At 42.8% G+C, this 18,530-nt stretch overlaps 1 protein-coding gene and 1 pseudogene across 4 annotated transcripts in view; one reads left to right on the top strand and one right to left on the bottom strand.

The window, feature by feature from the left end:
* The window catches only part of SEMA5A (semaphorin 5A), a 134,537-nt gene that overhangs the window by 48,349 nt on the left and 67,658 nt on the right, over nucleotides 1-18,530 (bottom strand). For all 3 annotated transcript variants that reach the window (XM_081012944.1, XM_081012942.1, XM_081012943.1), the window contains exons 5-10: nucleotides 14,718-14,780; nucleotides 11,746-11,844; nucleotides 8,738-8,951; nucleotides 7,397-7,682; nucleotides 4,756-4,891; nucleotides 1,166-1,370 (exon numbers count right to left, since the gene is read on the bottom strand). In XM_081012944.1, the coding sequence (XP_080869070.1) occupies nucleotides 1,166-1,370; nucleotides 4,756-4,891; nucleotides 7,397-7,682; nucleotides 8,738-8,951; nucleotides 11,746-11,844; nucleotides 14,718-14,780 (1,003 nt within the window). The remainder of the gene's footprint in view (nucleotides 1-1,165; nucleotides 1,371-4,755; nucleotides 4,892-7,396; nucleotides 7,683-8,737; nucleotides 8,952-11,745; nucleotides 11,845-14,717; nucleotides 14,781-18,530) is intronic.
* On the top strand, nucleotides 15,114-18,289 carry LOC308481809 (histone H3.3A pseudogene; annotated as a pseudogene). The gene is made up of 2 exons: nucleotides 15,114-15,156; nucleotides 17,510-18,289. The product of its transcript is annotated as a histone H3.3A pseudogene (transcript).

The following is an 18,530-nucleotide window of genomic DNA, read 5'->3' as shown; positions in this document are numbered from 1 at the left end:
TTCGAGGAAAACATGCAATATGCAGATTCAAGGCTCTCCACTATAAGTCCTGCCTCCATTAGTGCTGCCAGGTAGGAGGGTAAATGTCTGCAACATTACACTGTCTGAAAGTGAAGAACTCTGCAGGGTAAAATCTGGTTTAAAACTACTAAGCTGTAAATTATATATGACATTGTATTTTTAAAGCCCTGTTTTATGTATGCACACAAAGTGTGATGCATCTACAGTTATGTACTCATCATTTTTATGAATGTTATTTTATGAGTCATTTAGTGTGCATTTTGAACAGCTGGTTTTAAATTGTTGTGTTTTTATCATTTCATAAGCTATGTTGAAGGAGGGGGGTTGTATATCCTATGAAGAAGAATTTAAATGGGAAATAAATAAGTAACATAAGATAAGGTACCATGTGGTTGCTTTGAATGAAGCACTTCAAAATTGTAAAAATATAGAAGCTGCAGCACACAGATAAACATGTAAAATTTGAAATAATATGTGATCCACATCTACCTGTCACAAGCAATGCCATGAAATTCCTATGGGGATTTTGAGATGGATAATGAAATCAAGGAGACTGCAGTAATGGAAGACTTCAATTACTCCAATATAGGCTGGGTACATATGTGTTCTAGTCACAACACAGAGATTTTTTTATTTTTAAGATACCCTAAATGATTGTACCCAGAACTTTTGGTGATGGAACTGGCCAAGTAGGTGCACGTGTGTCAGGGTGGAGCACACAATCCTGGACTTAAGTGGTGTCCGGAACCTGGTGTGAGATTTAAGCGTTGTTGTACCAACCGGGAACAGTGACTATGCGCTATCAAATGCAACATGTATGAAAGTGGACATTTGCTGGGAAGGTCAAACATGGTCACAAGTGATTTGAAAAGAGGAACTTTGTAAAAAGGACATTGAAATGCAAAAACAAGGGAGTGAAGTTTCTCCAAAAAGCTTGGGGGTTATTTAAAACCATGGTAATAGAAGCTCCATTAACATGTATTCCACAACAGATCAGAAAAGGTACACTGGGGCCAAGAAGATTAACAAGCAGAGTCAGACTGGTTAATGAGCAGTCCCTCCCATCAAACACCTCCACCACCTCCCCCCCCAAAAAAAATATCCGAAGCAGGGGATTTCCCAGCGCTGTTAACAAAGCATTTACCTGTGGCCAAATAGATGATGTGAAAAAGCATGTCCTTGCCTTGGACCACGTCCACCACCACGTGGGAAAAACGGCTGTTGTCTTCCATGAAGTAAGGAAAGGGTGAGATGGGCTGGATCACTTCATGCATCAAAATAAATTTCTGGGCATCTTGGAGATTCCTCTCTGTCAGATTCAAATATGCACCCTGGTCCATGGTGCCACACTGAAAAGGCATAGGTTTTCTACTATTGTCATAATAAAAGATTTAGCGAATGAAGACAAACCCTTCATATCCCTAGATAAGAGAATCCCCAAGCTAGTTCTTACATAAATTTGTGCAGTAATGACTGGTCATTGAGCTACACAATGTACTTCAAAGAAAAATGTTTTTCCACACTGGCAAGTCATTCATACTTCCTCTGCAAATATATGACAAAATAAATATAGCAAATAATACAATTAAGGGCAATGAAAGAAAAAAGGCAGGAGGAGGTTTTTTTGGTGGCCATATACATGTATCCCAAATATATGGGAAGAGAATGTAGGGTTTTGACAGATGTCTCCTCCTGCAGCTGCAGCAGCAACTCTTCAAGGGTCCTCTTTTCTGCCATGGGGCCTCACCTGAGACAAAAGCCAGGGTGGAACAGGAAATTCCTTGCCAAGCTCCATCTTGCCAGACCGAAGAGCGCTGGCCGGAGGCAGACCGTCTTGCTGTGTTCTCTCAGGCTGATTAGGAAGAGGATGACCTACATATCCTCAAATTCCAAAGGGTCTAAAATCATGCTCAGGTTGAGGGTAGATTTGTCTACATGTTTCCACACCACCTTTCTCCTGCCTGTACAAAGTTGCCTCCTTCCTTTCCACACAAGAGGCATGCAGAGGAGGATAACAAGCAGAAATAATTGTTTTTTCCCCTCCTGTTGAGCAACCTCAAGGTTTCCCTGCCTTTATGTTGCCTCTGGCACTGATGACTCTGAAGGCTCAGATAGGACATCTTCCTTTTTTATTTTTCAAAACTGTTACTGGTGAGTTAGTTTAAAGTTATTTTTTTAAGAATAAAATGCTGCATGTGGTTACATTTAAGCAATCTTTTCTTTTTTTATATAATGTCATAAGGCAGCAGCCAACCCACAGTTTGTCTGAAACAAGACAACTGTTTCATAAAATAAAGTCTTTAAGCACTCTTTGGCTTTTAATACTCAATCATTTTGTTCTTTAAATGAGGACTGGGTGTCTTGTTCGACATCTGAAGGGGAGAAATTATCCAGTTCTGTATCCACTTGTGACTTCACTTGTGTTTGGACAGAATAATTTTGTCTCCATAGAGATGAAGTTGAGGAGAACTTGCTAAAGCCTCCATAATAAAAATGGGCATCCTGCGTTTGCACACTGCCTACTCAGATTCAGTGATATTTTTCTAAGGACATTCAAAGAGTACCAAGTCCTTTCAAAGTTTTTCTTGCATTCCTGAGTGGGGGCTGGGAGACACTTGCAGAGAAAGAGTTGTACTACTGGTCTCATCAAGCCTCATTCTATTGCTCTTAACCTTCCTTAGAGGCTTCTCCAAAGCAGGAATTTCCAAGATTACCTCATGATTTTAGGTGACTTTTGATGGCAATTCTAACCCCAGATCTTACCAACTTTGGCCACTGTTTTACCAATCCAAGACTTCCCAACCAGACACCCAGTGTATATAAGCAGCAGATCCTGAAAGGGCCACGGGTAGGCAAACTAAGGCCCGCGGGCCAGATCCGGCGCAATTGCCTTCTCAATCTGGCCCACAGACGGTCCAGGAATCAGCGTGTTTTTACATGAGTACAATGTGTACTTTTATTTAAAATGCATCTCTGGGTTATTTGAGAGGCATTGGAATTCGTTCATTCCCCCCCCCCCCCACAATATAGTCCAACCCCCCACAAGGTCTGAGGGACAGTGGACCGGCCCCCTGCTGAAAAAGTCTGCTGACCCTGTGCTAGGCAGTGCTTTTTTCAGGGGGTACTCAAGTGTACACAGTCCTGGCACCTCTTTTTTTGTTGTCAAAAAGTGTGGCACTTAGTATAGCAACGTCATGGTGAGTGAAGCAACTTCTAGAAAAAAGCACTGCTGATAGAGCTATGCCACAACTTGACCCATTTACACCTTTGGGGTCAAAAATAGTGCTTTTGGTGAGACAGAGCTTTTTTCTTCAGTTGTGAGCATGTTCACCCCTTCCCAACCCATTAACTATAATTGTTTCTCTGATTTTCTGTTACTTTGGATTGATTTTTTATTTAAACGTGTTTTCTTCCTGAGGACTGTTTTGAGGCTCTTAAATATACATATATTGTTTTATTGGCTTCAAAGCTTAGCTCTAAAGAGAACTACACAACATTGCAACTTTTCAAACAGATTCTATTGAAAATTAATGGATTTGGTTCCTGACCTCAACTCAGGATAGGTATGAGAAACAAGAACATGGCAAGTACACTGATGGAGAACAGTGGCTCCTCTTTTTAGGGCCATTTGTATGCACCCACACGGATGTCAATGTGTGACACATGTCACTCAAAATACCCAAATGAAGCTGTTTTTTAGCAGCATGTTATCATTAGAGGTGTACATCAATGCATGGTAAGGACAGAGATCACAACTGCAGTTGGACAGAAATATTTCCCTGTAGTCATAATGAGTACAGGGCTATCTCCACTCTTGCAAAACAACTAATCCCGTTTTAAATATCGTTTTTATAAATTTATTCCCCCTTATTTTTGATCTCTGGAGTACACTATAGTTCAGAGTTAAAACTGGATGCACATTTCCAATTTAATGAAAAGATTACTTGCAGGGTATTAAGGGTAATTAATATAACTAATGAATAAACTGAAGTGATGCAAACCAGTAGTTTTTGCTGCTCTAATCTTGCTCCCCTGATCACATACTCCATAATGCCCAAGTTGAAACATGGCAAAATCACCAACCCTCGGGGTGGTCACCTGCCATGTGTGATGTGCTGCTTTGGATGTGCTTCCTTCTTAGTGCAGAAATGCCCTCAGTGATCTCTGAGGATGGGACATTCTGGAGCTTGTTTGTATCAGGTGATAACATATCATTCATTCAACCAATGTAGAGGCACGGAAGGTAATTACAAGACCTCAGAGGATGCTGCTTGGAAGGCCATTTGCTTAGAGCCTCACAGAATATTCATCCACTTATCACTGTACACTAACACACACTCTCAAGTCACATTAGTGGGAATGATGGCTTGATTTGCTCATGTTTTATTCAGTCCATAGCCACATTGCCCATGACAATGGTCTGCTTTATTCCCTGGTCTAGATTAATGTCACCCATAACCAAGTGGCTGCTTAGGAAGATTTCTGCCCATTGGCTCAAAGTGAGGTTGGGCACACCACCTTCTGGTGAACCCTCACAGGGGCATTTCCTATAGCAATTTAGAGAGAGCTTCTTCCTAATCATCCCATCATGACAAGGAAACTGGAAGTATGCTGGGCTGACACACAACAATCCGCCCATCATCTCAGCTACTTTTTAAAATGCAATAGCAGTTTAAAGACAATTCATATGATTCAGTACCTCCCCCCTGCCCCCCCCCATTTCCCTCCAAGTACCTGAAAGTTGGGGTTAGGGTTGGGGTAAGGCAGCCAAGCAGAGCGGGAGTTCTCTTGGAACTTAAATGGCCCACTGAAGACCTGAGTTATTGCAGTCATGTTGAATACACAAACGGCTGAAACTGCTATGCTGTTCCTTAAAAAAGAAGAAGAAACACACACAAGCAACACCACACACAAACAAAAGATGAAGTACTTCAAGCAGACTGAAATACAACTCTTTCCCTTCATAGCTATAAAAGGGCACTGCTAGCATGTTAACAAAGAGGTGGGAAACCCAAGGTCCTCCTCCTGCTGCTGGACTACAGCTCCTGATCAACAGCTGGTTGGCAGATGCTGATGTGAGATGGAGTCCAACGATATCTGAAGGGCCACAGGCCACCCCTGTGCTAATAGCCACATGTAATTCATCTGTGAAAGAAAGAGGCAAGAATGGTGTGGTTTGCTCATTGTCAATTTAGGGGTTGGCAGGGAGAAAAGGCATGCTTGCAGGCGCAACATCTTACTTCATTTGTTTGTCCAAACCCCTCAAAATTCTGGATCTAAGGAGGGCTGAAAGCTCTCTCTACTTATCCAGGATTTTTTTAAACAACTATCACCCACTAACATAAATTGAAATAAAAAAAATCCTTCCAGTAGCACCTTTAAGACCAACTAAGTTAGTTCTTGGTATGAGCTTTCGTGTGCAAGCACACTTCTTCAGATACACTGAAACAGAAGTTGCCAGATCCTTCTATATAGTGAGAAGGTGGGGAGGGGTATTACTCAGAAGGGTGGTGGGAATGGGAGATAGGCAGATAGCTGGGATCTCGTGCTTGCACACGAAAGCTCATACCAAGAACTAACTTAGTTGGTCTTAAAGGTGCTACTGGAAGGATTTTTTTTATTTTGATTATGGCAGACCAACACGGCTACCTATCTGTAACTGTAACATAAATTGAAATAATGAAATCTGCCACTCTGAAGCTAATAAAAAACTGTCTAGGTGGTGTGTTGTTCGATAAGAGATTGAGTGTTTGGGGGGGGAGGCTCATTTAATTTCATTTTACACAGGTTGTACAATGACAATAAAGGTGTTGTTGTTGTTGTTGTTGTTGTTGTTGTTGTTGTTGTTGTTGTTATTAGCTTCCATTTAGTTCCAGCGTCACTGCAGAACAGCATCTCTATGCTTCTTGACTGACTAGCCTGTGTGTATCTTAAAACACATTAAACATTTGTTTAAGATCATCATTGCCCTGGGTCGGCTAATTACCCAAAGGTTCTGCCCTCCAGGGAAAGAGATGGCACAATGCAGAGCTCCTAAGCAGCAGCGCTTTCAGTTGAGTGGCTCAGATACAGGAGCAAATTACAAGCTGGTGCTCTCAGAAAAGCACAAGGAAAACTAGCTCAGCAGAACAGCAGATTGAATTGGAAGTTTTAAGAATATTGATAAAAAGTTTAGCTGAAGCAAGATAAAAGATCTTCAGTGCTGAGTGGAAGCAGATATGGAAGTACTTCAACTAAATAATTCATGGGGTAAAACACCAGCATTATATTTCTTTCTAAGAAAATATGTAGACAGGAGTTGGTAGACTTTTACACAAAACATTCTGTTTAAGTGAAACTGTTAGAGTGATCCTACTCCCTAAAAAAAGTATTCCACTACCAACACTGGGGCTACCACAACTACCAGAAAGAAGTTGATTTATATAAATTGCATTGGCTTCCAATTCAATTCAACATGTTGTTCATTGCCTTTAAAGCCCCTCCCCCCAACCCCCAACTTAGGACCAAACTTATTTAAAGGACTGCCTTCTCCTGCATAACCTTGCCTGGACACTCAGATCTTGGAGGACGGTCCTGTTATTACAGAAAAGGTCCTGAGCTGCATTCTCAGCAGGTGAAGCTCAGCTGGTGGGAACAGAGGACGAGATCTTCTCCTTTGCAGGCTCTGGAACTTTGCACCCTGCCTTGAGAGGCCCTCATGGGTCCTCCTTGAAGACATCTGAACAGTATTGCTCTTTAGGGCCTTTGGCCTATTGTCAACTGCTCTCCCACACTACATGATATTGATGCTGCGCTGTGGTGACTATAGGTGTTTCCTTGCCTGCTTGTTTTTATGCTTCTTTTGTTTTTAAAAAAGGATCTCATGATTGTTTTTAATGGACTTGTTAGTAGCACTGAAGATTCTTGATGAAGCCGAAAGCACAGGAGACAAATATTTCAATTAATAAATAACTGCTCCCTTAGACATATAATCACAGACTCATAGAATTGCAGAGTTGGAAGGGACCCCTGCGGTCATCTAGTCCAACCCTGCAATGAGGGGATCTCAACTAGATCATACATAACAGGTGGCCATCCAATCTCTGCTTAAAACTCCTTTCAAGGAAGGAAGTTTCCATTTAGTTGTGTTAAACTAAAAACTCCATCAACAAAAGTTTTCTGGTTTGAGAAGTTTGCCTGCCCTCAGGTCCTGCCCTTCTATAAGCAATGGACAGATGTATTTCCGTCAACGCTTCCTATTCCGTTCCTCCAAGAGCCCTTGTCTCAGAATTTTTTCAGTATCAATTCTATTTCCCAGGAGGAGCAGGCAGCACAACCCTTTTCTCTAATTCATTCTGAATATTCTAGAAATAAAAATATTTCATAAACTACATACATATTAGTGGTAAAGATCCCGTAGATTAAGTCCAGTTCTGGCAGGAAGAACGTACTCTGTAATTCATTGTAGTAAAATGGGATTTCTCCAGGGCGGGAGCAGTTCAAGCGAGCTTTCATGAAGGTGGTCCACGTGTCCTCCAGCAGGAACCTGCCTCCAATGTCATTCTTGCAAACTCGAGCAGCTCGGGAAAAGACTATTTTGCCACAGTCATACTCCACTGCGTTCTCTCGGAAGAAGAAATAGACGAAGTTCCCAATGTCATAAGAAGACACAAAATTTGGTTCTGAAATGCATCGATAGACAAAATATCAGAAAACAACTATTTTCAAAAGGAGAAACAAATGTTACACTGGACTGCTGTTGCTGTTTAAAAGCCACATCTACTTGTGATTGTGACAGTACCTATCTGTACATTTAAATTGTTGATGCTTTATTTATTATTTTATCCCTGTTTAGGGAAGCTTTTAATGTTCAATGCATTATTGTATTTTAATATTTTGTTGGAAGCCGCCCAGAGTGGTTGGGGAAGCCCAGCCAGATGGGCGGGGTATAAATAAATTGTTGTTGTTGTTGTTGTTGTTGTTGTTGTTGTTGTTGTTGTTGTTGTTGTTATATCCTGCCCTTCCTCCTAAAGAAGCCTAGGACATGACTTGAGAATATTCCAGCCAGGTGGTGCTTACTCCTCCACTCTCAGTTGCCTTACAGACACCTGCTCTTTTAACTGGTTCCATCCATTCACTCTTCAGGTCCTTCCTTTGGAAAGGTCTTCCGCTGAGTCTTTTAGTCCTCATCCCCAATTGTAATCAAGCTGAAGCACAGCTGACGCATTTGTACACATTCGTCCCTTGCCATCTTTGTCTCTCTCACCATGTTGTATTCCTCCATTTCCAGTTCCTTGGGGATCAAAGCCTGTCTTTTGTGCTTTTGCTCACTCATCTCTGTAAATTGCCATGTGCATTAAAATAATAGCAATGAATTTAATGATGCAGTCCAAAGACTGAGAAGGAGTCCATGTGCCAAGGATCTTTATAGCTGACAGTGCAGGAGACTGAATCCATGACCTTCTGCTCACAAAGCAAGCCCTCTGCGACTGAGCTGTGGACGTGTCCCTGCCTCTTCTTACACTCTCTCACCTCCTCTCTATGTTTTCCTCTCCTTTTCCTCACCACTCACCCCCTCCTTCCATGCTGAACTGCCAACTTTAAACCATCAGTGGTTGAAGACTTTCCCAGAGTCCGGAGAAACAGGCAACAACCTTTTCAAAAGCACCAAGAAAGGACTTGTGCTCCTTCAGAACAATATTTACTCACGTAAACAACCAGTTGTCTCTGCACTCACCATTAAGCCACTTAGAGTTGTACTGTGCAGTCCGGAGAGGAGGAAACACCCCCAAGCTGCGATAAATTGCAGGATCCCTTCCTGGGAAGTCCATGACTGTTGCTGCATATAGCTCACCAGTGCTTGCAAGCAGAGCGGTGGAGTTGTGCTGGGGGCTGTATGGACAGCGAGCCATGCCGCTGATCTGATCATGCGTCTCTTCCAGGTTATTTAGCTGCAGCGGAGGGAATTAAAACCATATTACTGAGCAGGAAACCATAAATCAATCTACAACATTACGTGCCACAACAGAGCGTGCATCTCTCAGTCCTCTCACACAGAGCAACAACCACTTTCTAGCTCTGTGGTGAGTATCTGAAAACAGAAGGCAGCACTCCCACTTGCACACTTTGCAATCGAAAGAAATCTAATAGAAAATCACTAGCATTAACTCTAATTGCATTGCATGGTCTCCCTGTTCATGATACCATCTGTGCATCAAATTCAAACAGTAAGAATGCAAAGAAAGGTGTTTTAAAAGGAACCTGCCCCATTAACTGGAGTACACTAATCTCAGCAGCACTGTGGGACTAGCCTGTTTCCAGAGTTAACCCAGCAAAGATATGATGGGATATGGTTCTCTTTTGCTTTCATTACCAGCCTCAAGCCTTCAGGATACAAGCAGCTTATAAATGAATACATAAATGAGCACAAAAATAAATAATTTCTAGCAGAAAATAAAACCAGGGGCAGAGTGATAGATCTCTTGGTGTAGGAGGCTCTGCCATCAAACATGCATCCAGAATCTATGTTCTGCTATGTTATTTTTCTTCCCAAGTTCTAGACATTGCTCAACGCGAGAGGCACAGTAGTGTAGGAAGCCCCCAAAGGACTTTTTTTAAAGCTCCAAAAAAGTTACATGTTGCATTTAATATGGGATTTCTAGTGGATCCAGGGACTAGCAAATCATCACAGGCACTGAAGGTATGAGAGGAGATGCTATACTGGGCCATCCTTAGAGTACTTATTTTTCTACTCTTGCTTCATGCCTGTCAATTTTCTGACTTCTGCAACATATTCAGACAAAATATGACTATTTATGCACTTTTCAACCTGATACCTAAAAACATTTGCCTTGTTAACTGCCAGTCCTGTACAGACATTCTGGATACTTACAACATGGTTGTTGGATCAACTAACTGCTCTTACTTAATATCCTCACAGGTATATAGAAAGAACCGCACACAATTCTGCTCCTTGTCTCTGAGCGGGTATAATTCTGCAAGGCATACGCACATCATGACCAAAAGGTTTATATTGTGCTTCTAGATAGCATAAAGACTCCATTTGGTTGCAAGCCAAAATGACTTAATTGTGATAGAAACCAACTATAAATACAGGAACTTCAAAAAGGGGAAATCTTAATTTAAATTGGCCTTATTTCTCGATTATTATTTTAAAATAATCTAAATTTGCTTAATTTAAATTAACTAGTTCTGACAACAATCAAACTCAGGGTCCTTCTCACCATCCCAACAGAACAAAATTTCAGTCCCTTTCCCTTTACATAACTTACATAAAGACTCCTCCCCACGACTCATGAAACTCAGTGCTGGCTTGCAGGCTGAGGCTTAAGTGGGGCTGTAACCAACTGCACGACCAGGGAAGGGGTTGATAATAATAAAATGAAATTGCATGAATAGTATTCAGGTTAGCCCCAATATTAAAGCAAGCTCTCCCACAGATTTCATCTAATTCCAACCTATGAATTGCCATGAACAGCATCAGCTAGGCAACCTCCAGATATTTCCAGTTACCTCTGCATCTTTCCTCCAGCAATAATCATGACTGCTTACCTACTTTATTTGTTTCTATTTATTATATTTCATTCTATTTCTATAGAAGCAACGCCTCCCTTTTTATGGATGCACATGTTGCAGCTACAGCAAAGAGGCATTTTTCCACCTCTGGCGTGCTAAGCAGCTGGTCCCTTACCTTTCCCGCCCCGACCTGGCCACAGTGATCCATGTGACGGTCACCTCCAGGCTTGATTATTGTAACTCGCTCTACGTGGGGCTGCCCTTGAAGCTGACCCAGAAACTCCAGCGGGTGCAGAACGCTGCGGCGAGGCTCCTTATGGGGCTCTCGCCGCGGGATCACATTCATTCAGTGTTTTACCAGCTGCACTGGCTCCTGGTAGAGTACAGGGTCGGGTTTAAAGTGCTGGTTTTAACCTTTAAAGCCCTATACGGCCTAGGACCCTCATACTTACGGGACCGCCTCTCCTGGTATGTCCCACAGAGGACCCTATATGGTCCACAAAGAATAACATCTTGGAGGTCCCGGGTCTCAAGGAGGTTAGTCCAGGGCCAGAGCCTTTTCAGCTGTGGCCCCAGCCTGGTGGAATGCTCTGTCACAAGAGACATCTTTCCGCAGGGCCTGCAAGACGGAGCTGTTCCGCTGAGCCTTTGGTCTGGGCCCAGTCTGACCCCCTTCTTTCTATGGGACCCTGTATGTAAGTGGCTTCCTTGGCTCTTTCTATCGGCCCATATGGGACCAGCACGGGTGGCTGGGCCTGGTGAACTTTTAATTTTATTTTGATTTTAAATGTGATTTCAAATTGTATTTTAACTAATCATTTGATTTTGTGTTTTTAATGTATTAATATATTTGGTGTTAGCCACCATGAGCCCGGTCTTGGCCGGGGAGGGCGGGGTATTAATAATAATAATAATAATAATAATAATAATAATATTTCAAACTAACTTTTGTATTGCCACCATGCACTCCTCCTATCTTGGAAACTGTAGTTTGGTACACGCGCTGAAAATCTTCTCTTAACTTGCCAACAGGACCAGAGCCTAGCATGTAAAGAACTGCAAAAAGGGCCTCAGGTGGATCTCCCCAGAAAGGGCGTTCTCCCAGGCAGCCATAGCACCCTTCCACCCCACACAATCCCAGTATCCAGGGCTCCCTGAGAAGAAGGAATCCAGTTTAATTCTGTAGTGTGGATTTGTCCATATTCTTACCGTCCGATTAGTGCAAATGGGCGTAAATGCATTAGTTCCACATGCAAAGAGTCTGTCCCCACCAATGAGAAGGACACGGATATAATTCTGGCACTCTTCCTAACATCAAAAAAGAAAGAGAAAACAGGATCATCAATGCCCCATAAGCAGCGTATGCTAAGCAAAACCTGACCTGCTCTTCAGTATCTTATGGTATGAAACTATGTATGAAAAAAAACAGATAAACTATACCTGAAGGTGTGTGCAGATTACCGTAAATTTCACTCCATAACACGCAGTTTTTTCCTCCTAGAAAGTAAGGGGAAATGTCTGTGCGTGTTATGGAGCGAATGCCTACAGATGGCAGGGGAATCTGCTGCAGTCGTGAGCAGTCCGTGGCTCGCTTTGAAACAGCAAAGCAGGTGTAAGCGGCTCCTGTCAGCCAGCGGAGCCGGGGAGGAGGGAGAGAAGCAGAGCGGGAGTTGGCTGCTTTAAAACAACCCCTGCTCTCTGTCCCTGCCTGCAGTTTTTTGCTGTCCGATTTTGGATTAGCCACTGTAGGGGCTGTGTGTGTGTGTGCTTGAGCTATCGTTCTCCTCCTGCTGCTTCCCCTTCACTCTCCCTGCGCCCCTGCGACTTTAGAATTGACACTCTGTGTGTCTGTGTGTGTGTGAGGGCTCCTTCTCCTTCTCTTGCTTCCCGTTCACTCTCCTGCGCCCCTGCGACTTCCAGCGCCCTGCGCCTTTAGGGCCAGTTCTCTCTCTCTCTCTCTCTCTCTCTCTCTCTGTGTGTGTGTGTGTGTGTGTGTGTTTTGACCTCACTGCACTTGTTGGGGGAGAGTGTTGGTCGCAATTTTTCTTGATTTGTCTCAGAGTGGTTACTATCGTGGTTTCCTTGCCGGGGAGGAGGGAGAGAAGCAGAGCCTGCTTGTTTTAAAGGAGCAAAGCCGGAGAGGAGCCTCTCCTGCATTATTAGCAGCATCCTTCTCCACACCCCCCACGCGTGCTCCTTGTCCCTTGAGTGCTTTTCCTTCCCTCCCCACTTAAAACATGGTTACAAAGCACGGATCCACATGGATCCTCAGGATTTTTCCACTGGGTCACCCCAAACTCACCGTCAGATCACATGTCTGTGGCCACAGCATGAACCACAAAAAACATACATCCACTGTTTCGTTTAGAATATTTTTTTCTTGTTTTCCTCCTCTAAAAACTACGTGTGTGTTATGGTCAGGTGCGTGTTATAGAGCGAAAAATACGGTATATTTACAATCAATTCCTAATTACAAGAAACCCATTGATCCTTTTGAGAAGCTCTGCTGCATCACTTTCTCTATGCTTTGTTGTAGCAGTTGACTCAACTGTGGCAAGGGCCACTAAAAAACTTAATGCAAGTAATTCAGGCTCTTTTTTCCTCCAACCTCCAACAAACAATGCAGTACTCCATTCTTTGCTGTATTGCACATTGAATTTTCTAATACTAAAATGTCACAATGGTCCTCTCTAATTCTACGATTCCTTTCTTTACATGCACTCACATTTTGCACCCTGTAACTCTTCCAGGCATTTTGGATTTGGTATAACTCTTTGGGGCCATACTATCTCAGGTTCATAAAGGAAGCTGTATGAAGCCCACCCTTCCCCGTGAAAGAGGGAGAGATGGGGAGGGAGAAAGGGAGCATTGTGGCAAACTCAGTTATTGATATGTGGGGGTAATTTCAGAGGAACAGACACTCCTTGGAGCAGGCACTGCACCATCCACACCTGGCGATGCAGAAACTGTCAAACATTCGTAGAGTTGGTCAAAGGAATCAATCAATCTCCAAGTTTTTCTGCCTCTTTCAAAAGTATGATTCAAGGGTGCCTTGGCTGTGACTGTGCTCATAATTGTGCAGCTGGACATTTTTGTGGAGGTCAGCTTGTCCATACAAGAACTATGTGCGTTGTGGGCAATGCCAAGGCAACCCTTTGTGGTCTATATATGCAGCTACCATTATATGTGGCATGAAACAGACTGACTGCAGTCACAGAATGCATTCAGCCCATAGCTTTGGGGTATGCAGAACAAAGAGTATTCAGATTTCTACCTTGAAGTACTATCTCAAGGGGAATTATGAATTTTATAAGATTTGTAAATGCCAAATAATCTCTGGTGTCTGTACTATATGTTGTCATGCAAGCAGGAAACAAATTTGGTGAGGCTTGTTTCTATTTTCATAGTCCTAGTGTTTTAAAATTGCATCTGCAGATTTTTAAACCTCCAGCCTGACTTTTTCCAGAAGTAAGAATGCATTATGATTGGTTGTTATAACTGCAAAGATATGCTTCCTGCTTTTATCACTCTACCCCCCTCAAAGGACTGAATTTGGAAACAACAATAAAGGTCTATTTGCTGTACCATTCAGGTGCTTCCAGCACCCCAGAAAGTCTGCAGACAAGGCTGAGTGAAATTCAGTCTGGTTACCGACTTTGTCCCAGGACCAAAGAACAAAGCCTAAGGAGTTCACTGTAACTCAAAAACATGCACCCAACATGGTATACACTAGCAGGTTCCCATAATACTATAGCTCCAACTGTTCTGCTGTGGTGTGAGAGCAACCACAGTACAAAGACTCTTGAGTGGGACTTTAAGCATGCATGCACAAAGACGAACCCTCCAGTTCCTAAGCCTGCCAAGTGTCCATGCACTGGATGCAATATCTGCATGAGGTCTGTGTGTCTGGGTCCAAACTGGAGTTAACTCACATAGGACACTGCACAAATGTGCAATCCAGTAAGCAGATCCCAACAGGTCTTTAGGCAGGAAAGATGCACACACTGAGCAGTGTGGTCTTGTTCCTTCACTATGTACAGATGCTAACTTGATTAGAACCTTGCTTGAATGAGTCTGCAATCCTGTGAACATTTTCAAGTAAACATGCATAGGCACAAGTGGACAGATGAACTTTCTCACTCGGATCTAGGAAATTAATTATTTAAGAAGGAGCTACTCACCTTTGATTTGCCTTTACTGTAACAAGCCTTTGTAGTAGCTTCATCACAAGACCACTCCACTCCCTAGCACACAGAAAGAAATAAAGATTAGATGCAGAAAACAACAAGCAAAATGCCCAGGAGCAAGCTTAGAGATCGTGTGTTTCCACTGAAATAAACAATAATGATTTAAAATTGCATGGGAGAGAAAATATAATGGCTGTATTTGGGCATCACGGTAAACCATAAATCATGGCTTGCTGGGCACGAGTGAATCATGACTGTTTCGCTTCTCCACGCTAGCACTGGGAGCAAGCAAACCGCAAGCCCTGGCTCAGCACTGCTTCTGAACCAGAAGTCGTGGGTTGTTTTGCTCCAGATGATGGTAACTTACAGTTTGCTTTTGGCTTAGCAATCATGGTGTGCTTCTTCTGCACGCAAGAGGCAAGGAGTGAAGCAAGTAAATTCATTCACGCACAGGATGACGAAAGACCAAAATATAACTATGGAGAAATTAATTCAGGGCCACACGTAGCCACATTTGTTCACCTGTTTCCCTTGTTCATGTATGAGGTGTGGCTGGGGTGGGTGTGGGGTTCAGGGTCTTGTTTCAACATCAAAACCCTTAATGTGCTGAACAAGCACATTAAGAAATAAACATGTTTTTTATTATTTAGAATGGCCAAAATGTTTACGTGTTTATTTAAAAAATCTGTATGCTGCCATTCACCAAATGATTTCAAGACAGGGCAGCATACTAAAAACCATGAAATACTATAAATAACAAATAAACACCATAAGGGATTAAAACAAAACATGAGGATGCAGGATGGATAAAGATGCACATTAAAATCAAAGACGTTTTAAAGACCCAGGTGGAAAAAAGCAGTACCTTGAAAACCAGGGAGATGACCGCAATTTAGGTCCCAGGGCATTGCTGGGAAACCTCCAACGGGTCATTTCCCCCAAACCACGTCCCCCTGCTGTACATCTGACATCATATAAGGTAAGGCTCCCTGTTGAAAGCAGAATTTGCAGGAGCCTCTGATCAGCTGATGCCTGCAAATCTTTGTATCTTTGCCTGTGCAGTATATTGATTTCTGCAGTACTGCTGTTGAAGTCACAGAGTAGGCCATTTACCTCCCTGTTCTATGGACAACCTTTGAACATTCATTCCCTGCATTCCTTGCAACCAAGTCAGTGTTCATGTGAACCTAACCAGTGTGGTGTCATAGTTAGAGCACCAAACGAGGACTGAGGAGAACGGTGTTCAATTCTCTCTCTCCTGAACCATGAAGCTCACTGAGTACCTTTGGAGCAGCCAGCAACACTCACCCCACTTCACTGGGTTGTGAGGATAAGATAGGGAGAAGATAGTATATGTTGCCTGGAGGATATAAATATTATATTTATATTTATATATTTATTTTCAGGGTTTCATTTTCCTCTCTAAAAAACCTTACACTATTCAGTCAGATATTAAAAGTACATAAAATTAGTATATTATTAATTATTTATCAATAATGCATTCTTAATGTATCATTCTATATGATTAGAACTTCCAAATTATACTAAAGATTATTATACTAATAATCCAAATTATACTAAATCCCTATGTGGGACTGATATACCACTGTACTGCTTGACAAAGGGGAGAGTTGAAGGAAGAGTTGAAGTCATCAATTCTTTGTCTGCTGAGGGACCAGTTTCCATGGAGACACAGCCGTCAGCTGAGACAGACTGGAAGAGGGAGGGAGACCCACAAGATGCTTCTCCTTTCCAGGCATGGGCTGGAAATCTGTAGAACCTTTGCAAGTTTTCACTTGACTTGGCTAGTGCAATTGCCTCTACCTGACTTCAGCAACCCTACAATTGGCACAGAAACTAGAGCTGTGACTTCTTGATTCTTGTTTAAATAAATTCCCAAAGCCAAGAATCAACACTTGGCACATAGCATCATGCAAGCAGCTTTTCTTGGAACCTGTACTTAGTTTGCTGTGAAATAATAGGCGGGGGGCGGGGAGTATTTAACAGCAGGGATAATAGCTCAAAGATAATGTGATTTTCCAAACTTTCTACTGTCAAGGAACCTTGTTCACATTGACTCGCATGCAAAGTAATCAAGCTGTGATTGTCCCATGTGTTGGAGAAACTGCCCCATAATATTCCACATTTCAGAAGGAATTGGTCCTGATTTATCACTGCATCTGAAAGAAACTTCACTGTAAGTCAGGGAAAGTGTTTCCTGTGGTTTGGAGAGGGCTCGCCCTGAAATGTCAGCGCATCATTTTTTAAAAGTCTCCTTGAATCAGGGAGGGGAACAGCAAATTCTAGAAGCATATTAAAAGCAGACTTTCGGATAAAAGTCAACAAATTCACGGTTGCGGGTTCGTCGGGGAAGGAGTAGGACGTGTACCTTGCGGCTGATAGGAGCGGAATTGTTTTTAAAGGCTCCGTTCCTGAAAGTGTAAAAAAGTAAAGGGGAATGGCCAAGCATACCAAGCAGCATAGCTGTCAAGCGTCCCTTATTTGGCGGGACAGTCCCTTATCCCAGGGCCACGTCCCGCTGCTGTCCCTTATTGATGATGTCCCTTAAATAAGCTACTGAAGGTAATGGGGCCCTTTCTATGTCCAGCTGTGCTCTGTCAACAACAAATTGTTGCTGGTTTTTTTGTGTTGAATATATGCTATATGGTAATTTATGGACCTAATGGGTATCTAAAGCCATTTGCACGCAACAAAATATGTATTTTATCAAAGTAATTGTTGATCCCTTAGTTTGGCTGCTGATCCCTTATTTTCAAATCTGTAAGTTGACAGCTATGCCAAGCAGACTGCCCGTACGTCCACTGGTGGCAAAGCTCCACGTAAACAGCTGGCTACCAAAGCTGCTTGGAAAAGCGCTCCCTCTACTGGTGGAGTCAAGAAACCTCATCGCTACAGGCCTGGTACTGTGGCGCTGCGAGAGATTCGTCGTTACCAAAAGTCCACGGAACTTTTGATGCGCAAGCTTCCGTTCCAGAGGCTGGTAAGGGAGATGGCTCAAGACTTCAAGACAGACTTGAGGTTCCAGAGTGCAGCCATTGGTGCTCTGCAAGAGGCTAGTGAAGCAGATCTGGTGGGTCTCTTTGAAGACACGAACCTGTGTGCCATCCATGCCAAGAGAGTCACCATCATGCCCAAAGACTTCCAATTGGCTCGTAGGATATGGGGGGAGAGGGCTTAAGAGGAAGAAGTTTTTATGGTGTTTTGTAGTAAATTCTGTAAAATACTTTGGTTTCAATTTGTGACTTTTTTTTGTATGAAATTGTTTATAATATGTTACATTTGTACTTAAATCATTCCATCTTTCACCCAGGATGAATGCTAAAAGTGACTGTTCACATAAAAACGCAGTGATGTGAGCTTTGTTGCTCAACAGTGACAAGTTGCTAATATGCAGACGGGATGGGTGATCTTTCTTGCTTTTCATGCATGTTTCTGTATGTTAATGACTTGTTGGGTAGCTAAAATTGTAAGGTACTAGAATTGATATAAATGTGTACAGGGTCTTTTTGCAATAAAACTGGTTATAAGGTAAAGGGACCCCTGACCATTAGGTCCAGTTGTGACCGACTCTGGGGTTGGGGCACTCATCTCGCTTTACTGGCCGAGGGAGCCGGTGTACAGCTTCCGGGTCATGTGGCCAGCATGACTAAGCTGCTTCTGGCGAACCAGAGCAGCGCACGGAAACGCCGTTTACCTTCCCGCCGGAGCGGTACCTATTTGTCTACTTGCACTTTGACTTGCTTTCAAACTGCTAGGTTGGCAGGAGCAGGGACCGAGCAACGGGAG

The sequence above is a fragment of the Podarcis pityusensis genome (assembly GCF_964106645.2).
Source record: "Podarcis pityusensis genome assembly, chromosome: 7".
In the NCBI taxonomy this organism is placed as follows: domain Eukaryota; kingdom Metazoa; phylum Chordata; class Lepidosauria; order Squamata; family Lacertidae; genus Podarcis; species Podarcis pityusensis.
The sequence above is the reverse complement of the archived record's forward strand: the minus strand, read 5'-3'. Positions and strand labels throughout refer to the sequence as shown.